Source organism: Alnus glutinosa, chromosome 8 (assembly GCF_958979055.1).
Source record: "Alnus glutinosa chromosome 8, dhAlnGlut1.1, whole genome shotgun sequence".
Taxonomy (NCBI): domain Eukaryota; kingdom Viridiplantae; phylum Streptophyta; class Magnoliopsida; order Fagales; family Betulaceae; genus Alnus; species Alnus glutinosa.
The window spans coordinates 4,727,807-4,751,853 of NC_084893.1; the positions used below are offsets into that span (position 1 = coordinate 4,727,807).

Here is a 24,047-nt window from a genome sequence, read left to right on the forward strand (position 1 = left end):
AACTATCTATCCCTGAAGAACCACATGATGCTACTACCACGTTGATTGCTGCAGATTTCCATATCCCCCACCACAATGTGAGAGAGCCGCTTACCTTTCGATTAACAACGCTAAGCAGCAGCCAACGCAAAATCAAAAGCGAAAATGCAAATAAGCTTCCCACCTGAGCTTAATCATAGCTCGGTCGCCGGCGGAGACAGAGAAAAAGGCAGAAGAGGCAGTTGGAGGGCAGAAAAAACAGAGCCTTATCTCGTTCTGGATCCGGCTGTACGTTCCCACAAAGGCGAGAAAAAAAAAAAGAAGAAAAAAAGAAAAAGAAAAACGAGTTGGAGAAGCTTTCATAATTTTTTTTTTTTAAAATGTGCCACGTGGGCAGAAAGTCGGACTATGGTATAGCACTACTCCTCTAAAACCCCATTGCGCCCCAGAAACCCAAAACCCCAGCAAGTTCAGCCGCATACCCTCAACGAAATTTTTCCACACAAGGAAGCTGATCCTTGAAATACTGCCAACCCATTTCCCGGTATGCCTCTTTATGTATGTATTCTTTTACTTTGGATGGACTTGTATTGATTTGAACCAGAATTTTGGGATTGGTGTTCATATAATTCTTCAATGTCCTATTAAGTTATATTTGTTCTTGAATGCCCATGTTAAAAGCTTCTGATTTGAGGTTATTTACTTTGATTCTCGCTTGCCATGTTGCTGTTTAGTAACCCATCAATCTCTTCTGCAGGTTATTTCTGTTTTTTGTGCATTTGATGTGTGAAAAAAAAGAAAAAAAAGACTTCGTGTTTTGGGTCATCAATTTTTGGTGTTTGTAAGACAAATATAGGAGCCCATGTGGCCTAGTTCGTGTTTTGGGTTGCCTGCATGGGATAATAGCAGCGAGAAATAAAACTTCTACAGAAGATTTGTTGGGAAGTAAGGAATCGGATTGTGAGTAAAGGGCAATTTAAAGCAATTGCTGTCAATATTGCATTATGCTCTAACTGGGGTATCTATCTCTCATAAAATTTTGAGTTGATTCTGCTGTGTGTCTGGTGGGTTGCTATTTGTTTGGCTGCTGGAAACTCTCTGGTTCTTTTGAGTTTCTTCGTGGCTGTGTTTCTTGGTTTCTGGTGGAAGTTTGGTCTGATGCTGTTTGGTGCTGTTCTAGAGTCTCTTTTGTAGTGATTGCATGGCATTTGTATATTGTTCCTGATTTTGTTCTTTGTTGTTGTGGCCATTCCCAGAAGATTGGGATTGGCTTTGTTAGTTTGTACAAGGGTTGGTGTTGTAGGTTGCTTTGTGGCAACTTGAGTTCCAGTAGTTTTGTTACTGGAGGGACTTTGTATTCTTGTGTAGTTATAAAGATTTTCATTCATTCATTTTTTTTTAAAAAAAAAAAACTGCAAGAATGTTCTCAGATTCTTTTTTTCTAATGTATTCTTGCATTGGTATGCAGCAATCTGATCAAAATCATGTTTCTGTCGAGAATTTTTGGGAGAACACTTTTTGCTGCAGCAAAATCTGAAACTTCTACTGCCACAGCTGCGGCTGCTTCTGCAGCTAGGAACCCTCTGGAAGAGTTCTTTGAGGCAGATAGAAGTGTAGATGATGACAAACCTTTTGTCTATGGTATGGGCATTTCATTTTCCTTGTTTCTGTTTGCTCATTGCCTTTACTAGTTGTTTTATTCATGGCCTTATGGTATTAGATATAGCGAGTTTGTTTGTCACGAATTCAATAAGAAAAAGGCGATGTTATGTTATTACGTGTGAAAATTAAGGGAATAGAAGGATGGAAAAGTGGTAATTTAGTGGGTTTGAAAGTTCATCAACAAGGTAAATTTATCAAGAGAATATGAAAAGGATTAAAGTTCATTAAGCACTCAAGAGACTTGCAAAGAAAAAAAAAATAGGAAAAAAGAAAAAGAAAAGAGTTTTAACGTCAAATAAGAGGTTAGCTAAATATAGTTGCAATAATATTTACATTTAAGAATTACAGCTAAAAATATCTGTAATCGACAAAAGTGTGGGAATTGAATTAAACCAAACTCAACCCAGCCTTGGATAATATATAGTCGTTCATGGGGATGGTCACATGTCCGAGGTGCTTCATCTAGTTCTCTTATTTACAGAAATGTAGATTTTACACAATGGCTTTTATCGTATCAAATCTTCTTGTCAAACAAGTACCCTTGAAACATGTTTCTATAAATTTAAATAATGAATCAAAAGGTTAATATTTTAAAGTTGCTTCACTAATTTTTTTAAGATAGAACTTTATCCAATCTGAAGTCATTTTGCACATGACTTCAGGTCGAAGTTGGAAGGCTTCTGAACTGCGGCTGAAGTCATGGGACGATCTTCATAAGCTATGGTATGTGTTGTTAAAGGAGAAAAACATGCTAATGACTCAACGCCAGATGCTTCATGCACAGAATCTACGATTTCCTAATCCAGAGCGCATTCCCAAGGTATAACTCCGTTACTTTGCTTCTCCCTTCATACAGTATGCAATTCTTGACACTTCTGGCTCCTCAAAATGCTTGGCTAATTGTGCATGGGCTGAGTATAATTTGAATGAGATAGCCATTTTGTCTCCAAACCTAGGACATCACTAAAACTCCTTTGCTGCTAGTACGGCAATTCTTAAAAAACTCTGGGATAATCTTCCTGTAGACAGATACAAGGACTTGTGTTATATAAACTGAATATTGATGTTAAAAGTTCTGCCATCAGTATATCCAATATTCTTGTTTTATTGGCTGCCTCGTAGTGCTCTGTTGAAGCAACTAAATTCATTTCTTTACGGGTAAATTACACTTTACCCCACCAAAATAACACCCTATTTGCACTTAGATCTCTAATTTACAACTCACTACAACTCGAACCTGCAAACTACTAAATATTCAGAGTTTCCTTTTTGTTAGATTTAGCTATTACTTTGGATGGAAAACATCACGCTTGACTTGCACGTGCGCTAAAACCATTTTTGCATGACTAATTTGCCATTGATACCCACTGTTATACTAATAGCTAAAAAAAAAAAGGGGGCAAAGTCTGAAACAACCACCCTATCTGAAGAGATGGGGGTCACATCGCACCCCATCTAAAGAGATGGGGCTGGCCACACACTTCGATCTGCCACACCCCATTTGTTCAGATGGGGTGTGTGGCCATCCCTGTTCAGACTTTGCCTTTTTTTCTTTTTTCTTTTTTTTTAAAAAAACTATTAGTAAAATAGTGCGTTTCAAGGGCAAAATAGTCACAAAAAAGGGCTGGGGTAACATGCCAGTCACATGCAACGTTTTTCATCAAAACTAGCAGCCAAATTTGACATGGGTAACTCGGAACATTTTGGTAGTTTGTAAGTTCAAGTGACTCATAGTTTGGAGGTCAAAGTGCAAATTAGGTGGTAGTTTGGAGGGGGGAGGAGGGGGGAGGGGGTATAGTGTAATTAATCATTTCTCTATTTCTGAGAACAACCTTTTTACTGAACATGATATTAACATGTAAAAATTCATTCTCTGAATTGAATTTCTCTGTAGACAGAATTTTTGGTGGTGTAACAGTTTATTATTATTATTATTATTATTATTATTATTATTGTCAACACACTAAGAAAATGCATTAGATACAGTATTTGACTAGGGAAGATGCCTGCATAGTGAAGAGAGACATTTGCCCTTGAGATATTCAAATCTTCTTCATTAATCGCTGATGCCAATAGATAATATTACCTTCAACCCTATCGTTCCATGCTTTGGATTACTGGCCTAAAGATGTTGGGAAGTTCATCTTGGCATTACACTTTGCAATCCATGAGATGATCCAAAGTATATAACAGAATGGGACATCCACAAATTTATTCATTCTCACTCTGAGGAGTATCTTTTCTGAAGATATACTGTATATATCCAGAACAGGGAATTATTTTGATCGCTTTCAATGTAACAATAATAAATTGGAACTAGGAAAAGATTGTGCTTTCCAACGGTGAAGAGATACATATTCCTTGAAATATTTTAATTTCTCGTTTTAACACAGCTTACCTCAGTGGGTTCTGTTCTTTTTATAGCCAGCCTAACAAGGTTGAAAGTCAATTTTGGCTTTATGTTTGAAAGTCCAAAGTTAGTGCGGAAACAACCCAAAATATGCAAAAAAATAAATAAATATTTAGTTCACTCAGTTCTAACTCATTTATAACTACTACCAACAAGCTGGTTATTTGCGTTTGATATAAAATCCTTAAGGGAGTCAATTTGCCATATATCACATTTCCTCCAATGCTTTCGGCTACTAGCTTACTCTAAATTTTTTGAGGTGATACCACATGTATGTGACATTAATTTCTGTAATTAGAATTGCCATTTCAGATATGTTTCACATTTTGGTTGGTCCGCATGATTGAGTGTGGTGATGCAGGGGACGACACAAGAGTTAATTGGGTCCATGTAGTTTTATTTAGGTCTAATAATTGGGCTATTAGAGTCGATGGTGTTTTTGACAATTCAATAAATTGGTGTTGCCCAGAATTAGGGTTTAATTGTTTGTCTATTTTTAAGTGTATTTTGTACTCCATTGGAGGTAGACTTTGATGGAATAAAAAAATATGAGGAATTGATTCTCCTTCCTTCTCTCTCCCCCTAACTTTTCTCTCTCTGTAAGAGAACCGATGTTCTCTTAGTAATTCAATGCAAAAAGAAGGAAGAAATGAGAATGAAGAAAGAAGAAATGAAGAAGTATGGAGAGAAACTTTTATTAACTATGGCAATTCGAGGAGCCACGGCTTCCAAGTTCACAAGTGAACAAACAATACAATTCAGAATACCTTCTCTCGGCCTTTCCCTCTCTTTTATACAATTCAAGACTCAACTGCATTCTAACCACGAACAGACCACGTGTCCTCTCTTCCAACTTCCAGCTTGTATCTTCGACAATTGCCAGCTACAGAGAATTCTACTTCACACTTGCCACCTCTGCACTTCATGCCACAACTTCCTGCTGCCACTTGTAATTCCTTCTTCTAACTCCCTACAATAACACCCCGCCCCCCCCCCCCCCCCCCCCCCCCCCCCCTTAGAGCACCTTGCCCACAAGGTGAGGGTAAGCTTGTGTTAGAGAATGGTACTCCTCCCAAGTCACATCATCTTTGAATCTTTTATGCAAAAATCTCCTGATTCTTCCTCTTCCAAATATGGTTGAGGCAAGGGAACTTCAGCTTCTAACTCTATCTCCTCCAACATAAAGAGTTTAGGAGATGCACAAACATGACCTCTAGTCCATTTAGAGTCACATGAGTAACATAAACCTTTACTTCGCCTTTCCTCCATTTGAGCTTGAGATATCTTCTGAACAGGGATTAAAGCCCTATCCGAACTTAAAGTTCTTCCTGTAGGTTGAGATTTACTACCCTGAAAGTGTTGAAAAACTCTTGGAGTTCCTTGTATTTGACTGCTATTTTCCCCAGAGCCACTTCCTTTATTAAACCCCACTGATATCTCTGCTGAAGCCCCATAATTAGTGCTTCGAAACTGATTGGAAACCCAAGCTTGGTTGCTCTTAACATTATTCAGAATATTTTCTTCCTGAATTTTTGCTAAAGAGTAAGCATCTACCAACGTTCTTGGGTTAAACATTTGAACAGTGAATCTGATTTCAGGCCTAAGACCCCCCAGAAAACAGCTCAGTTGATGGTATTTGGGCAAATCATGGACCCTATTAGCCAAAACTTCAAACTGGCTTTTGTAATCTTCTAGCAACCCGACCTGCTGTAGCTTAGTTAGAGTCTCCATGGGGTCATCATATGAACCCTTACCAAATCTTACTCTAATAGCCTTCAAGAAATCAGCCCAACTACGAAGATTATTACTGCTACGAAGTTCTTGAAACCAAATTAAGGCCTTACCTTCCATGTGAAAAGCAGAGATGTTGAATTTCTGCTGCTCTGGTGTAGCATAGTATTCAAAGAATTGGGTTGCTTTGTAACAACACCCCTCCGGATCATCCCCGTCAAATCTTGGGAACTCCAACCTCATCGTTCTTGGACGGAAAGCATCACCCGAACTGGTTCCTTCTTGCCCAGATTGCTCGCCATTATCCCTATGTAACTGCCCTGCATATTGATCCGTAGAATTCTTGTTCTTGTTGGCTGCAGAAAACATTTCTTGCATTTGCTTCACTAATTCCTTCTGAAGTTGGGTCATAGAATCCTTGACCGACGACACTTCTACTTGCATATTGGTGAGAGCAAGTTGAAATTCTCGGACTTGATCGCTCTGGCTGTTCTCCGCCATTGTCGATCGTGTTTTCATGTAATGGAAAGAAAAAGAAAGAAGTGGAAAAGAAATGGAAAAGTGATCATGGGCTTTGATACCACTTGTAAGAGAACCGATGTTCTCTTAGTAATTCAATGCAAAAAGAAGGAAGAAATGAGAATGAAGAAAGAAGAAATGAAGAAGGATGGAGAGAAACTTTTATCAACTATGGCGATTCGAGGAGCCACGGCCTCCAAGTTCACAAGTGAACAAACAATACAATTCAGAATACCTTCTCTCGGCCTTTCCCTCTCTTTTATACAATTCAAGACTCAACTAACATAACGACTCAATTGCATTCTAACCACGAACAGACCACGTGTCCTCTCTTCCAATTTCCAGCTTGTATCTTCTACTATTGCCAGCTACAGAGAACTCTACTTCACACTTGCCATCTCTGCGCTACATTTCAAACCAAGGCTGGTTGGACCCTTTTCAAAACTTGAGAGGTTGGGCATGTTTTGAGCATATACACTTAAAGACTCGAGGCCGAGTTTTTTCCAACCAGAGGAAAATGATGCAAGGGACGAGACAAGAGTTAATTGGGTTCATTTTAGTTTTATTTACGTTTAATGATTGCGGTATTAGAGTCACCCTTTTTGTAAACCAATAAATGGGTGTTGCCCTAGATTAGGGTTTAGTTGTTATTCTATTTAAGTGTATTTTGTCCTTCAATGGAGACAGGCTTTGATGGAATAAAAAATATGAGGAATTGATTCTCCTTCCTTTCTCCCTTCCTCTCTTTAGCTTCTTTTCTCTTTCTCTCCTCCTCCTTTCTTTCCTCCCCCCCCCCCCCCCCCCCCCCCCCCCTTCCCCCCCCTTTTAGCTTCTCTCTTCTCTCTTTTCCCTACTTTCACTGTGTGATTCCTGTGATTATTGTTTTTTTTGATAAGTAAGAAGAACTTTATTAAAAAAAGCGAAAGGCGCCCCTAAGTACACAAGAAGTATACACAGGAACAACCAAAGCTAACCCAAAAAAAACCCGCAACACCAAGGCCCTAGAACACAAAAGAACCAAAACAAGCTACAAAAGAACCCAACTAAGAACAGAACTACCCACTACCCTTTAAGGCACAACAAACCTACAACATGTGTGCCTTGCCTTTCCTACGCCTAGAGGGATAGTTCGCATCACCATAGTTAATGGAACTATGCAAATTTAGAAGCTCCCTTTTCCCTTTAGACTTCTGACGCGCAAAAAATTGGAACTCCTCTTCCATAGCATTCCGAATAGCCAATGCCTCCTCCCCAAAATCTCCATCCATCGCCCAATCTAATGGCAAACCATCCCAATAATCATCTTCATCCCCCTCCCACACCACAATCTCCCCGTTATAATCAAAACCAACTGGCCAATTCCGAGATTGGGAGTAACCATTAAAGCAACCACTCGAAGGGGAAGAGGGGCCTACCACCCCTCCATTGTTGACCTCCTGAAGCGCCACGGGAAGGACTGATATTGGGGGAAGGTTGAGAAACCCCTTCCTAAAAAGGCCCTGATTCACTGACGTCACTGACTTCTTCATTGCAGGAGGCTTTGCCACCTTCTCAGCTGACGGCTCTGCACCTGAAAACCTCTTAACAACGTCACCAATTGACATCTTCACGGCTTCCAGAGAGTCAGAAAGTAGCTCATCATTCCACTTCACAGAATGCCCTTCCCTCAGATTTTTCGCCCTCCTGTAGTAACACTGAAAAGGCTTAGAAACCACTACAGGGAGGGGAGAACGCAGCTTCTCTCCTAAAATAGCTGCTCCAGCGAGAGACAGAGTGGCAGAAAGGGGTTTAGGAGTCTGAAGCTTCCCCAATGGAGTGAACTTAAAAGAAAAAGGAGTAGGATCCGCCGGAAAAGTCAGATTCGGTGCCGGAGGAGGGGGGAAACCAAACAGATTAGAGGCTGGAGTCCGACTAGAAACCGCCGGAAACACCTGGGAACTGCTCGGCTCTCCGTCCCTGTATCTGCCGCCGACGAGTGCTCCGACCTAGAGGAGTCCCCAACAAAAACCGATGAAGCTGGACTCGCGCCCTCTTTGGCTCCCAACGCTGTAACCTCCAAACCCCCATGAGGAAGCCGATTCAGAACCAACCCAGAGGACACCTCTGTTGTCGTCACCAACGACGGAGGCGGCAGGCAGGAAACTTTAGGTTTCCGCTTGAGTCGGGCCACGCGAAAACCTAATTTTCGAAACAGCCCCGACCCGACAAACCAGATCAGAACTCTCCTCACAGCCCGGCCCAATTCCAAATAAAAACCGGGACCCAACCTACGCCACGTCCGCAATCTCGAATTTTCAAAATTCAAACGAGATTGCTTACCCTACGGACGTACAAACTGGTCTTTGTCCAACAGTTCCAGCGGGTGAGACTCCAAGGAAAAGCAATCCACCGCCGATCTCGTACCAGCCTCTGCATGCCACACCGCCGGAAAAAGATCAAGCTCGCAAGGTGTCGCCAACGAAGCCCTTAACCAGGAACGACCATCACCCACTATGGGTATCGTCTTCGAAGCAGTGGTCGAATCCGACCTCAAAACCTCGGCAAAAGAAGGCCCCATCCACTTTGGAGCCAATCCCAGAGTCGGCCGAACATCCTTCACAGGCTTCTTCTCCGATGTAGAAGAGGAACCGGGCCCGCCACCAACCGAGGCCGAGAAAAAGTCTACAACGTTTCTCAGCTCGTTGGAGAATTTAAGCCATCCCCACCCTCCACGACCCTTGGGGATAACAATGGACCCTTTCCGACCGCCCAACCTGAACGTTGTCGCCTCTAAAAAGCGCCCAGCTTTATTCCCACATCTCCGAGCAATTAGGACCTTCGAACCTTCTCTGAACGACTTAACAAAATCTTGCTCTGCCGGGAGACCCAACACCACTTCCAACGACGACGCAAGCCACTCGGAGCTCTGAGCATTCAAAATGACCACACCCAAGAAATTTTTCCTCTTCTCCTCCACCCTCACCGTCGACGCCCCACCCAAAACCGAAAAGGTAAAGGACTTCGACTCCACTAAGAAGTTCTTATCCATCTACGACACACCCGGGACTATGACGACCAACCCAAAAAAGCTACATCGCCAAACAAAGAACCACCCAACGAAATAGATGACCGAATCACAATGCTAGAGGACCAAGCAGGAGGCTAAGAGAGATAGAGAAAGTGAGAGGGCGGAACAGAAATCGAACCCCTAGCTGGACGCGCTCTCACGCATGAATTGATAGTTTGGAGGAGTCAAGTGTCATAAATGGTAGTTTAAATGTGTTTTATCTGAGACCTTCCCAAGAAGAAGGAATTTTGGAATGTCCTAACTTCTTAAGCTTTAAATTTGTGTGGAAAGGGTACATGTGTTTTATCTTTTCCTGTCTTCCTGGAACTACAATTGCTAATTGGGATTTTGGTGATTCTTGGTTGTTAATTAAATATAAATTTCAGGTGAGGAAGTCAATGTGCCGTATCAAGCAAGTTCTCACTGAGAGAGCAATTGAAGATCCAGATCCCAGGAGAACTGCTGAGATGAAGAGGATGATAAATTCTCTGTGATGACTTCCAGCGTCTGTCAGTTCCCAAAACACCACTGGGAATGTTGGTGGACTGCAATATGGCCTTATTTTTCTGGGTGTAGGGCTGCAGCTTCTGGTAATTCAGAGAATCACGGAGTAAATTGACAAATTGCAACCTATTTGTTAATTTACAGATTACTTGTTTCTTGTCTCTCATGTTAGTCTTATTTGTAGTGCTGGCTACTGAGCACATGATTAACACAGCTAGTACCTGGTGAGTGGTGGCTATGAAGAACATGAATATGTATTTTGTTTGGCCTATAATGTTTCAGTATCCTAATCTGTCTCTTGGTTTTTTTTTTTTAACTTATTTTCTAGTCTTATGAGTTCTGCTACTAGTGACACGATCCTCTTTATGGTCCTTACACTGTTCACAATTCTCCACTCCTTATAGTCACTGTTATTCAGTCAAAATTGTGAATATGGTCTGTTTGCATGTATGTATATTTAGATGGATAGATAGATCATACATGCTATAACATGTGTATTAAAGGTTCACCCAAATCAAATTCTCTTTTACTTCATCCCAAATGTGAACGATTTTATTATGGAAACATCTTCATGTTCTTCGGTACTGCCCTGGAATATTGAATCTTTAAGATTTAAGAATCTCTCTTTTGTTCGTATTTTAGGTGACTGCGAAGCTATCAAAACTCACTTTGGGTTTATGCATAAATTTAAGCTACTTTATTTGAGTAGGGCTTTTTTTTACTATTATTTATTATATTTATGTTATACCGATTGATGTAGCGTATGTTTTGTATTTTTTTAAAAAGTATTCTGTGCAGTGTGCAATGCTGACATTTCATTTTCAGTCCCTCAGCTGCATGGCTTTAAATGCATGAGGTACTTTGATGATATGACCGCTATCAATTTAAATTTTTGTTTATTTATTAAAGAAGTTATGTTTATTTATTAATTAAAGAAGAGGGTTGGGAGCAGTATGAGTAGGTGTACATTTTGTGGTCGGTGCCAGATGTATATGTTTTGGTTGGTATATGTCAAACTTAAGCCATCTTTTTGACTTTATACTCTTTTGATTGGTAGATAGATTTTGCTGCACATGGTCTGTTGCTTTTGATTGTGGGCCCAAATACAGGAGTCTTTGTTATTATAACACCTTGGTGGGTATCGCTAGGCCAGTTTTCTGCAGTTGTTGGAGATATATAAAAGATTAAAAAAATAATAATTAATTAATTTCTTACTAGGACAAAGCTTTCCTCCTATTGGGTTGAAAAAAAAAAAAAAAAAAAAATCTTTTAACCCAATCTATTAAATCGGCATGTATCCTTAAAGCATAAAAATAAACACTTATTTGCCTGCGATTTGAAGGATTTTTTGTATTTTCAAACTACAATTCTTTTAAAAAAAAAGGGCATTTTTTGTCTACGAAACTAAATTAACATAACTCAAAGTCTAAGAAATAAAATAACATAAACATATCAAAGCCCAAACACACGTATAATCACTGCTGGTGGCCCAATCATCCTGTCGTGACTCGTCTTCAATTATTCTGCTTCTTAGCTGCTAAGAATGGTAATGGATTCATGCCGAACATGTGCTTCGTTTTCATTGTTTTTGACAGCAAAATCAAAACATGTATTTATCATCTTGATTCTTCAACACGGCGAGCAAATTGACAGGAGGGGGGAGGGGAGAAATAGAGGGTTTGGATGCAATTTGGATGCCCAGATTGGATATACGTGCACGCACACACAAAGATATGAACAAGTAAGTTGGGGGATTGTGACAACTAAAATAATGGGTATTCGTATTTCCCCATCCCTGTGTGTGGGTTTCAAACCTTTCTAATGCTGACGGCCAAAAACAGCCCAGGTTTTCTTAACACACACGTTATTATGTTTTCTAGAAATTCCACCATAAATAATAATAATAATAAAAAGGAAAAAATTATATTTTAGCTTCCCAAACTACTGGTCGTTTTGGAAGTAGCCCCCCAAACTACAAACCCTTAGACTCTGGCTCTCAAAACTACCAAAAAGCTTCAAAAAGACCAATTTTATCGAAATATGCTTATAATACTCCTGTCACATGTTATTTTTTAATTAAAAAATAAAAATAAAAATAATTAAAAAAACTAAAAAAATATATATATGGGGGTGGTCGGCCACCCCACAATCAGCCTTAGGGGTTTTTATTATTTTATTTTATTTATTATTTTTTAATTGAAAAATGACACATGACATGGGTATTATAGGCATATTTTGACAAAATATATATTTTTGAAACTTTTTAGTAGTTTGGGAGGCCAGAGTCCAAGGTTGATAATTTGGAGGATTACTTTCAAAACGGCTGATAGTTTAGGGGGCCTAAATATAATTTTCCCTAAAAAAAATTAAAACATGAAGCACCCCACATGCCTTGGTGGCAAAAATGATGTCCACAAATACAATCCATATTATTTGTAGACCTTTACAGAGTTAACATTGTCATGTTTTATCTGATGTCCATTTGGCAAATTTTTCACCACAAATTGAGGATAATTTTATTTTATTGCATCTAACATCGTATATAGTATATAATGAAATGAGGTTTTGATCAAGGAATTATATATCATAACTAAATCTTGATTTTAAAAATTATTTGTTTGTTTTTACCTAATACTTACTCTTACTCCTGTAGAGGTGGCTAACCACCCTGGCTTGATAGCTCGCCAGGGTGGAGCGACCACCTTTGAAGTCTCGATAGGGTGGCAATTGCCCTTGAGGGCATGGTTGTGTAGTGTGACCACTACTTGAGTTATCAAGAGTGACATTCATCACATCTTAAAGTCAATCGAGAATAGTCGCAACCACTCCTGAAATTATCAATGATAGTTGCGATCCAATTCTTAAGTCATCCTGGTTATGTCTACACTCAAAGTCATTAGGAGTGGTGTGACTGATCACAAAGATTCGAAAGGTAATCAATCACTCTCTCGTCTCGTGAAAGTAGACCGCCCCAACCCCAGTGAAGTGGCCAACCGGCCACCACAAGCTTAAAAGATAAAATTGTGATCCGCAGACCACCTTTGGATTACTTTTGGTTTGTTAGTTTTTATTGTTTTCTAAATTTACACCACACAATCAAAACCGATTATTTTAAATGAAGAGTTAAACCTTTGAAAATTGTGGACCCCGATCCTAAACAAGAGACCTAGGCGAAGGGAACTAGAAGACACCTTAAAAGAAGTAAAAAGAAGAAACAAAAGAAAATCAGAAATTGACCCATGATTTTGGGGGCACTGATCACCAATGCCTCATGCTTACTTAAGCGACAGCACCATGAATGATTTTCCCTACCAGAAACAGGCGCACTTACATCACCCCCCCCTTTATTTCTAGTAACGTGTGTTGGAACAACCCAAGACAACCTTAACTTCTCCATCATACGGCCTCCTCCCTGTCCATGTGGACGTGGGGTGCTACCTCTCCAAATTACTCTGCTACCCCTCTTCTTTCCAAACCCCGTTTGTTTACCCGCATGTCACCCTATCAAAGCCCCACACCCACACCGGTCACACGGATCAATCAAAGTCAAAGGCCCACAAATATGAGTCAACATTTGGGAGCTTCTCAGTTCTCACCCCAATCTAAAATTCTGAAAGGCCCTGTCAGTCAGCTACTGAGCCACATTCCTTATATAATTTATTCGCTATCAGTCCGCCTGCCTCACCCGCTCGTCCCTCTATCATTATCCTGCCCGAATTGCCCGATCTGCCCGTCCCTGCTCTTCCAAGTACCAAGTACAACCTTTCCTTTTTGTGCCGTCTCTCTCTCTCTCTCTTTCCCTCTCTCTCTCTCTTCGATTTTTGTTTCTCTCTGAATTCTCGCGTTTTCTCTCTCTAGATCGAGAGCCGGCTCGAATTCTGTCTCTGGGTGGATCTGTGGTTTGATTAGATCGATTAATCGGGTTGGGGAAAACCCTGGAGTTGGAATTGGATTGGGGTGTGGGGGAATTAGGGTTTGGGGATTGGTTCAATGGTGGGGGCTAGAGTTTGGGATCGATCTAGGGTTTTGTGGGGATTGTTCGGATTGGGGAGGAATTGAGTGGTGGGGGGGAATCGGCGGGAATAGAGGTTGGGAATTGATGGTACTCGTGGAAGGGATCGAAGGTGGGATCGAAGGAGGGAAAGGGATTGGGGAAAATGCAAGGCTATGCATGGGCGGGCTAGTGAGGAGAGGAAACGGAGTCGGCACATGTGGACAGTCCCCACGCGTGCGATCGTAGCTGCCACGGCCGATGGTTCTTCTTCTTCAACTTTGTCTTCAGCTGATTCGTTTTGCAAGGTTTGGTTTTTTAAAGTTTGGTTTTTTTTATTTTTATTTGGGTTTGATTTTTTTTTTTTCTAGACTGTTTGGTGGCTGAGAAGTTTTCGTGTTTGGGACTGGAGGTGATTTGGGATGTTCAGTAATCGAGAAAACGACGTGGGATTTTGTGAATTGTGGGGTATTTGGGTTTGGGCGTTTTAGAAAGAACCTGATTTATGATTTTTTTTTTTTTTGTTTGGGTGAAGGGGGGAAATTGAGAAATGTATCCAATTTTTGTGCAAATCATGTGTATGGGCTCGATATGGAATGGAGGTGAATCGGAAGAAAAATTGTGCTAACCGAGGCTATGAATCCATTTCCTTTTTGGATTGCACTTGTGGGTGGTAATGCAAAAATGAACTTGGTTTTGTGAAATGGAAAGAGAAGCTTTGGAGGTTGTTGAGAGGTAGATATATTGGCTAATTGCTGATGGGGGCTTTAAGGTGCTGAAAGCTTCTTGTGTTGTGGGAAAAAGTTTTTCTATTGAATTGTGTCTACGCTTGTAGTGAAGAATGTTGATTTCAGCATGCCCTTTTATTTTTATTTTTTTGAGGGAATACAATAGATCGGAAATTAAGTAAACATTTTGAATCATCAGTTTCGTGCCTTCTAGTTATTCTTAAGTTGCTGGATGTTTTTAAGGTGTTAGTTCTAGCTTTTGTTCATTGTCAGGGTAGCATATGGTTCATGGACCACCGGAAATAACATTTTTTCGGACTATGTTGACTGGTCTTTTGTTTTAGTTGGTTTTACTTTTGTGTAGAGTCTATTTCACATAAGTAGCACTATCGATTCGGCTCATATAGTATTATAGTGATTATCAATGCTCCAAAACATTGTAATGTGGGCGAGACTTTTTTTTGTTTTGTTTTGTTTTTGTTTTTGTTTTTGTATATGGCCCCCTGTTTTTGCCTGTCAAACACAGGAAAAGCTTTTTTTAAGTGAACACAAGAATGCAATTTTTTCCTTTCTCCACTACTAAGTGTTGTATAGATGGAGTAGATATTTGGATTCTAGATGAAGTCCAATGGAGAGTAGGCTGTATTCTATGCATGAATTAAAACCTTTTCAGAACTTCAAAATCTTCACAGGCTTGGAATTTCTTTTGGAGGATATAATTTTTTTGATACACTTTTTTAGGACTGAAATGTGGAAAGGCAATTTCATCACAGCTCCCTCTAAAAATAGCTTGTCCTATTTATGAAAAAGAACAAAAACATTCATCTGTGGTAGGGACTTTTGACACGTTATGGATTAGGAAAGAGAAGGTCCACTAGGGCTATACATTTGTTAGGACTTTAGAAGTTAGAACTTGGGTATATTACATCTTTGTCCTCAAAGTAATGCATTTTCTAATGAAGTTAGTTATATACTTTCTCTGTCTACAAAATCTACTTTCATGATTGAGAAGCTGATTTAATGTGTGTAATAGACAACTCAATGGGACACAATACAATTTAGTGGAGCCTTATGCAAGAATTTTTTTGTCAGCAAAATTGAGTAATATTGTAGTATTCTTGCTGAAGTGCATCATAACTTTTTAAATGGTCTTCATATATCAGCTTGCAGGTGGGCCTGCTCTGTGCCCTTTGGAGATTATGTCTTGATTTGATGTTGAACGAATATGTCTTCATTTTTTGAAGCATTTGCATGCGTGCTTTAGATGGGTCATATCTCGTTGAATCAATATATTTATGTTTACACTATCAAGCTTAACAATTTTGAATAATTTATTAATGACCTGTAATAGGAAATTAAAAAGTTAAGAAATTAATTCTTTGAGTTCTCATACTAGTTAAGCCCCCCCTTCCAACAAAGGAAGTATGTATTGGCACTTGGTATAGGAGTGTTAGGTAGTAAGTAATAATGGGACTACACATGCTTGGGGATTAATCCGGCGCCCAAAGAGCCTGGCTAAAAATATAAGTTGATGTTATTTGAGTTCTTATTATAATTGGTATCCAGTTCTTAGTATTATCAAAAGAAGAATTTGGGATTGAGTTTATGTTTCTTGAATTCTTGGTTGTACCCCATTGACATTAGCTTTTTCTAATCTATGCTGATTTAAACTGAATTTTGTAATCTATACTGATTGTGGAATTGTATTTTTTTTTTATTTGATAAGTGCATCTTGTTTTCTCAAGAACACTTAACTTATAATTTACTGAATTACTTTTTTTTTTTTTTTGGTACTTAGGACGGACGCAAGGTCAGTGTTGGTGACTGTGCTCTCTTCAAACCACCTCAGGATACCCCACCTTTCATTGGAATAATTCGTTGGTTGACTGTTAGTAAAGAGAATAAGATAAAGTTAGGTGTGAATTGGCTTTATCGGCCTGCTGAAGTAAAGCTTGGCAAAGGCGTGCTGTTGGAAGCCGCGCCAAACGAAATCTTTTATTCTTTTCATAAGGATGAGATTCCTGCTGAATCGATACTCCATCCGTGTAAAGTTGCATTTCTTCCCAAAGGTGTTGAACTTCCATCAGGGATTTTGTCATTTGTGTGTCGGCGGGTTTATGACATCACAAACAAGTGTTTATGGTGGCTAACTGATCAAGATTATATTAATGTGAGTTTTTAATTCTCTTGCACATATTTCTTTTGGCTTTCAATTTTTGATTCTTTGTGTCATTTATCAATCTTCGCGCTTAAAAAATTTTTTATGGATGTTATTTTACAGGAACGACAGGAAGAGGTAGATCAGCTGTTATATAAGACGCAGATACTAATGCATGCAACATTGCAGCCAGGTGGCAGATCTCCAAAGCCAATGAGTGGCCCAACATCAACATCACAGTTGAAAGCTGGCTCAGATAGTGTCCAGAATAGTGCCTCTTCTATTCCTTCTCAGGTTAAGGTAAAGAAAAGGGAGCGGGGAGATCAGGGATCTGAGTCTGTCAAACGAGAGCGAACTACAAAAACTGATGATGGGGATTCTGGTCATAGTAGACTGGAAAGCAATTTGAAATTAGAGATTGTAAAAATTACAGAAAAAGGAGGGCTTGTAGATTCTGAAGGAGTCGAGAGACTGGTGCAGCTCATGCTACCTGACAGAAATGAGAAAAAAATAGATTTAAATGGGCGGTCAATGCTTGCTGGTGTTATAGCAGTGACAGATAAGTTTGATTGCCTTAATCGGTTTGTGCAGCTCAAGGGTCTGTCTGTATTTGATGAATGGCTCCAAGAAGTCCATAAAGGGAAGATTGGTGATGGAAGTAGCCCCAAGGATGGTGATAAAACTGTGGAGGAGTTTCTCTTTGTTTTGCTTCGTGCTCTTGATAAGCTGCCTGTAAATCTTAATGCCCTGCAATTGTGCAATATTGGAAAGTCTGTGAATCATTTGCGCACTCATAAGAACTTGGAAATCCAGAAGAAATCAAGAAGTTTAGTTGACACGTGGAAGAAACGTGTTGAGGCTGAAATGAACATCAATGATGCAAAGTCCGGTTCAAATCAGGCTGTCCACTGGTCTGCAAGACCACGCACACCTGAGGTTTCCCATGGAGGGAACAGACAATCGGGCACATCCACTGATGTTGTGATAAAGAGCTCAGTTACACAGCTTTCTTCATCCAAAACAGCTTCAGTAAAGCTTGTCCAGGGGGAGAGTACCATCAGGTCTGCATCCGCATCTGCATCTCCAGGATCTGTGAAATCTGTACCATCACTTACACCAGGGAATACTAACTTAAGAGATGCCCAGGCTCGGAATGCTGTTGGTGGTGCGTCTGATCTCCCTCTGACAACAGCGAGGGACGAGAAAAGCAGCAGTTCTAGTCAGTCTCACAACAACAGCCAATCATGTTCTAGTGACCATGCTAAAACAGGGGGAGTTTCGGTGAAGGAGGACGCAAGGAGCTCTACTGCTGGTTCAATGAGTGGAAATAAGATCTCGGGTGGTTCTTCACGGCATCGGAAATCAATCAATGGATTCCCTGGCACAGTATCTGGAGTTCAAAGGGAAATCAGTTCAAGCAAAAGTTCCATGCACAAAAATCCAGCTTCAGAAAAAGTATCACAGTCTGTTATGTCGTCTGCAAAGACGCTTGATGGGCCCGTTGTTGAGGGTAACATTCACAAATTGATAGTTAAGATTCCAAATCGTGGTCGAAGTCCTGCACAAAGTGCCAGTGGAGGATCAATTGAAGACCATCCAATCATGAATAGCAGAGCTTCTTCTCCTGTACTTTCTGAGAAGCATGATCAGTTTGATCGTACTCTGAAAGAAAAGAGTGGTACTTCTCGAGCTAATATTACTGCGGACGTGAATACTGAATCCTGGCAAAGTAATGATTTCAAGGATGTACTGACTGGGTCTGATGAGGGTGATGGATCCCCTGCAGCCATTACTGATGAAGAGCGTTGCAGGACAGGCGACGACAGTAAAAAATTGGCAGAAGCTAAAGCTGCTTCCTCGTCATCAGGGAATGAACAAGAATCAGGGAATTTGCAGGAGGCTTCTTTGCGCTCCATAAATGCTTTAATTGAAAGTTGTAAGTATTCTGAAACTAATGCAGCTATGTCCATTGGAGATGATGTTGGAATGAACCTCCTTGCCAGTGTGGCTGCTGGAGAGATGTCCAAGTCAGATATGGTCTCACCCACTGATTCTCCACAAAGAAACACACCTGCAATCGAGCACTCTTGCTCAGGTACTGATCCCAAAGTTAAATCCTCTCCAGTAGATGACCTTGCTCGAGAAGAAAGCCAGTCCAATGATGGTGCTGATGATGAGCATGAGAAGCAGGGTGTTATTTCTGACAATATTGGGCCTAAAATTAGAGAAGGTAATTCTGCCTATTTGGTGTCTGAGGAGAAACCCAGAGGAGACTACCATGGAGATTTAAATTCTTCTGGTAGGGATTTGCAGCAAACTGCAGAGACATGCGTAGAAAGTGATAGAAAACCTACTGAAATAACAGTATCTGCTTCAATGGATTCCTCCCCTGCAAGCACAATAGAGAAAACTGTGGATATTGAAGGAGGCAAACCACTTCTGGAGGAAAAGACAGTTGGTGGGGTGAAGTCAGATGTCACACCAGATGTTAAAGAAAAGGCAAGTTGCTCTTTGTTGAAAGAAGATAAGGTCAAAAATGAAGTTCTAACTCTGGAGGTTGAGATGGAAGCCATTGAAGGGCTGAATGGTTGTGTGCAGACAGAGCAGAAGCCACCATCGTCCACAATGCATTGTGCAGATGCGAAAGGAACCAATGAGGAAGTGGTGCTTTCGGGTGGTGGGAAGGATTTGCTCTCAGAAAATGTTGAACTTAAGGCTGAAAAGAATGATGAAACAGATGCCAGGACTTATGTGAGTCAGGCTGACAAACAAAGACATGAGCGGGAAAGTAATGTTGCTGATCATGGTGGTGATTATGTGGAGGAGAATTTGGAAAGCAAAGAGAATAATCAACGGGGTAGACCAGCTCCTCACACAGTTTCATCTGCTGTTGATGTGCAAGAAAAAGAACAGCCTGAAAGGTCCTGGGGTTTGAAGTGGACCGGCACAGAAGTAGATGATGCAGCGGAATGTATTTCAACCAATGCAGATGTTGCTTCTATGTCTGCTGCTGGGGTGTCAGATACGGATGCAAAAGTGGAATTTGATTTGAATGAAGGCTTTCCTGTTGATGATGGAAAATTTGGGGAAGTGAATGACTTGCCAGTACCAGGATGTTCTGCTGCTATTCGTTTGGTTAGCCCATTACCTTTTTCTGTTTCTTCTGTGTCTAGTAGCCTTCCTGCTTCAATTACGGTGGCTTCTCCTGCAAAAGGGCCATTTGTTCCACCAGATGACCTACTGAAGAGTAAAGGGGAGCTTGGTTGGAAGGGATCGGCAGCCACTAGTGCATTTCGACCAGCTGAACCCAGGAAGGCTCCCGAAATGCCTCAGGCCACTGCAAACATTCCTTTTCCTGATTCTACAGCTGGCAAGCAGAGTCGCCTTCCTTTGGACATTGACTTGAATGAACCTGATGAAAGAATCCTTGAGGATTTGGCTTCACGAAGTTCTGCACCGGATCCTTGTTCTTCATCTGTCCCAACAAATAATCTTGAAATTTCACGTGAGCGACTAATAGGTTCTGGATCTGTTCGTGGTTCTGGGGGACTTGATCTTGATTTGAATCGAGTTGATGATGCTTCTGATATCGGGAATTACTTAACAGGCAATAGTCGTAGAGTGGATGTCCCGCTTTTGCCAGTAAAATCACCATCAGGCAGTGCTCTTCTTAATGGTGCCGTGAGTGGATGCAGGGACTTTGATTTGAACAATGGGCCTGTAGCTGATGAGGTGTGTGCTGAACCATCACCGTTTGGCCAGCATGCTAGGAGCAATCTGCCATCTCATCTGCCTTTTTCTGGCCTTAGAATGAACAATACAGAAATGGTGAACTTCTCACCATGGTTTCCTTCAGGAAGCACTTATTCTGCTGTCGCTATTCCGTCAATTATGCCTGATAGAGGGGAACAGCCTTTTCCCATTGTTGCAACTGGTGGACCGCAAAGGGTGTTGGGTCCCACTGGTGGCAGCAGTCCATTTAGTTCTGATGGCTACAGGGGGCCGGTGTTGTCATCCTCTCCTGCAGTGCCCTTTCCCTCCAGTCCTTTTCAGTACCCTGTCTTCCCATTTGGAACCAGCTTTCCAGTGCCATCAGCCACTTTCTCAGGCGGTTCAACACCATACATGGATTCATCATCTGCTGGGAAGGTTTGCTTCCCTGCAGTTCGTACACAGTTTTTAGGACCTGCTGGTGCTGTTTCATCCCATTACCCTAGGCCTTATGTTGTTACTTTCCCTGAGGGTAGCAGTAACAGTAGTGCTGAGAGCAGTAGGAAATGGGGAAGGCAGGGTTTAGACCTCAATGCCGGGCCTGGAGGCCTAGATGTAGAAGGGAGAGACGAGACTTCTCCTCTTCCACCAAGGCCACTGTCTGTTTCTAGTTCACAGGCCCTAGCAGACGAGCAAGCAAGAATGTACCAGGTGGCAAGTGGTGGTTTTAAGAGAAAGGAACCAGAGGGAGGTTGGGAAGGATACAAGCAATCTTCATGGCAGTAGGAATTTTTAATGGCACAATCTAGTGACCCATGAAAAGCTTGTAAGTTTTCATTTCTGTTTTTGGCACTTTCTGTGCAAGTCTAGTCACCTAGGAGAGTGATAAGGATCTCTGTTTGATGTTACCTGGATTGTACAAAGGATGGGGACGAAATGGGAAATGGAGTTGGTACAAATTAAAATTAAAAGAATTGAAGATAATTTTTAAGTGTGTCCATGCATGTTACTCTTTCCATTTTGGGAGTAAATAGGGGAAGTCAAATTTTGGTTGTAGTGTATTTATCTTTTCCCTGTGCATTGTTTGGTGAAATATTTCGTTGTTCATAATGTTTTTCTCCGTAGTGGTTGCACAGTTTTTTTCCTCAATGTTTCTTGTCATGCTGCTTTTATTTTCCCAGTTAAATGAGAGCTTCATACCCCAAATTTTATATTAATTATTATTTTATTTTCTTCTCTTCAGTGCTTTAGAGGATGGGTGTTGGCTAATCCCCAGAGGTTGTCATCTGACTTGTGTGCTTTCGGAGGATGGGAGGTAAGTGAGTTATCTGATGATGTTCATAGTCTCCGACCCCCGTCTCTTCGCTGTATCAAATTGTATTTTAAAGGAATCTGTCCGGGGCCGACGAGCTAGTTGTTCCTTGAATTTGTTCTGGGTGGCTCCAGATGAGTTTCCCCTTTGTAGATATTTTAACTGTTGGAAAGCATGCGGTCTGTGTTGCCCAGACATTCGAAATTGGTGCCCTTACTGGTAGTCGGTGCATCAGCTATATATGCCATTGGACTCAAAGCGTCCCTTCCTTTTCCCCCTTCCAGTTAGGGAGGTTGGACTGCTGAACTGCTTTTAAGCCAACACCTTTTGTATGTGATTTGATGTTAATTTATCTCTCTTTACCTTTTTGGCTTCTCCTTCCGCCGATCACATATATATATCTATATATATAAAACCGACTAGTCACCGAATTTTGGCAACTGAGCTTTTCTTGTTTGGGCATGGTTTAGTTGCAATCTTTGATGTTGTATTCTAATTTCATTTATTTTATTTATTAACACTAATTTTAGTCTCTGATACAGTTAGATTTTCTGCCAGACTTTGTTGTTGATGTTCTCACTCGTTAATACATACTGAGGCCACATCTAGGAGCCGTTTGGTTTAGTATTTGAGCTCATCTTTATTGTCAGTTGTGCTGCTAAAGGTTCCCATCATGTTTATTTAGTGAATGAAATTGGTGCAGTTAATTTGTTTTCTTATAAGTAAATCATTCTCATTAGAAAGCGTAGATGAGCGCCACCGAGCATACACGAAGTGTTCTTCAAAAGAGACCCCTAGTTATGGAAGAAAATAGTAACGCAAGTCCGAAAATTCAGTAAAACTCTTGTGGGGGCTAGTATACGCCGCCCTCAAAGCATAAAGGAATATGAACATAACAGTCTGTAGCGAAAAGGGATGCAGTTAATTTATTTGTTTGTATGGGACGGGTTGAGGTTTCTTGATGAATTCTTTGTTCATCTTTGTGTTGGTACTGTAAATGTGTTTTGCCTGCGGATGTTTGTGGTTGAGAAGGAATTGTGAATATACTCACTGGGAGCAGAGAAATTTCATTGAACTACAATGAGCAATAAATCTGGCCGATATTTGTGCAATTAAAATAGAAAAAAGCTATTGGGGAACAATAACACGAGAAAGTGGCTCTGAACTCTGAAGCAGTACGACCTTACTACAAGATCTGAGATTGGACCTGGCTTTTCCTTTCTCTTTTTGGATTTTGTGGTGCAGCATCAGAAACCGTATAACAACATTCTGCCACCGCAATTAAAATGGTTCATTAACAGCACACAGACAAAAGCAACCATAGCCACAGGCACCAGGCAGGGCTCTCTCTCTCTCTCTCTCTCTCTCTCTCTCTCTCTCTGTGTAAGACAAAATAATTAAGACCAACTGCCAAAGTGGGCGTTGAGGACTCTTTGAAAACTGAGAGAAACGTGCCCAAATCCATACTAAAATTTTAAAATCTATTCGGATACTCATTTATCATGTTGATGTCACACTGGCTGCAGTGTGTTTTAAGTGATATTATTTTTTAATTTTTTTAATCGGTCGGTATAAAAAAAAGTATAATAAATAGGTGCGAAAAAGGTGTATTACTCTTTGAATATTTTTGAGGTCAGCATAAGAATTATAGAAGATCCTGATTTTATAAAGGTTGAACAATGCACCTTCTCCATTTTATAAAAGTAATTTACAAGTAAATTTGAGAGGATAAATATTAAGTTTTGAGAATTCAAGAGAAGGTCACGGTGAGTTAATTAAAAATGATAATTTTTTACGTGGTAAAATTTTAACTATTTAATGTAGAAATAATGATTATATATATATATATTAAGCGCGCAAGACATGATACCATAAGAATTATAGAAGATCCTGATTTGTAACATATAATAACCGGTTATGACATGTTCTTTGTTGATATTGATTGAGGAGTTTAGCAAAAAATTAATAAAAACAAACAATTATAATAATCTAAAATATGATTTATAAATATGTGGTTTATTCAAATGACATATAAATCAAAGTCAGTTCTAAACTGATTTTTTTTTTTTTTTTTTTTTTTTTTTTGGCCTTTTGGATTGATTTTAGAGATGGGTCGTGCTAATTTTTGCCAAAAATCAAATAAGAATAAAGTAATAATAGATGTATAAGTTGGGGAAGGTTGACCTAACCATCAAAAGACCCGATCCAGAGATAATGACTCCAACTAATTCCACCCGAATTCGAAAGATAACCGACCCGGCCCGTTGCCTGGTCTAACTACACCTTTCCTTTTCCC

General features: G+C 40.3%; 2 protein-coding genes across 3 annotated transcripts; both read left to right on the forward strand.

Annotated features, from left to right (window-relative positions):
* The first annotated feature begins 329 nt into the window (after positions 1-329).
* Positions 330-10,141, forward strand: LOC133875607 (uncharacterized). 2 transcript variants are annotated; one of them, XM_062313788.1, is made up of 4 exons: positions 330-537; positions 1,448-1,620; positions 2,304-2,461; positions 9,734-10,141. In XM_062313788.1, the coding sequence occupies exons 2-4, from the start codon at positions 1,464-1,466 to the stop codon at positions 9,839-9,841; spliced, it is 423 nt and encodes a 140-aa protein (XP_062169772.1). In that variant the 5' UTR covers positions 330-537; positions 1,448-1,463; the 3' UTR covers positions 9,842-10,141. The 2 variants fall into 2 exon arrangements, with proteins under 2 accessions (XP_062169772.1, XP_062169771.1); XM_062313787.1 differs by having other exon boundaries at positions 334-523.
* A 3,466-nt stretch (positions 10,142-13,607) lies between these two features.
* LOC133874974 (uncharacterized) lies at positions 13,608-22,128 on the forward strand. Its single transcript, XM_062312930.1, has 4 exons — positions 13,608-14,150; positions 16,369-16,740; positions 16,852-21,265; positions 21,683-22,128. The coding sequence occupies exons 1-3, from the start codon at positions 14,019-14,021 to the stop codon at positions 21,223-21,225; spliced, it is 4,878 nt and encodes a 1,625-aa protein (XP_062168914.1). The 5' UTR covers positions 13,608-14,018; the 3' UTR covers positions 21,226-21,265; positions 21,683-22,128.
* Positions 22,129-24,047: the final 1,919 nt, after the last annotated feature.

What these genes read in the sequence shown, in the direction of transcription:
- LOC133875607 (XM_062313788.1), top strand. Translation starts at nt 1,464, where the DNA reads ATGTTTCTGTCGAGAATTTTTGGGAGAACACTTTTTGCTGCAGCAAAA. An exon ending in TGACAAACCTTTTGTCTATG is followed by an intron (nt 1,621 to 2,303) that starts GTATGGGCATTT and finishes ACATGACTTCAG; the next exon opens with GTCGAAGTTGGAAGGCTTCT. An exon ending in ATCCAGAGCGCATTCCCAAG is followed by an intron (nt 2,462 to 9,733) that starts GTATAACTCCGT and finishes TATAAATTTCAG; the next exon opens with GTGAGGAAGTCAATGTGCCG.
- LOC133874974 (XM_062312930.1), top strand. Translation starts at nt 14,019, where the DNA reads ATGCATGGGCGGGCTAGTGAGGAGAGGAAACGGAGTCGGCACATGTGG. An exon ending in CAGCTGATTCGTTTTGCAAG is followed by an intron (nt 14,151 to 16,368) that starts GTTTGGTTTTTT and finishes TTTGGTACTTAG; the next exon opens with GACGGACGCAAGGTCAGTGT. An exon ending in CTGATCAAGATTATATTAAT is followed by an intron (nt 16,741 to 16,851) that starts GTGAGTTTTTAA and finishes GTTATTTTACAG; the next exon opens with GAACGACAGGAAGAGGTAGA.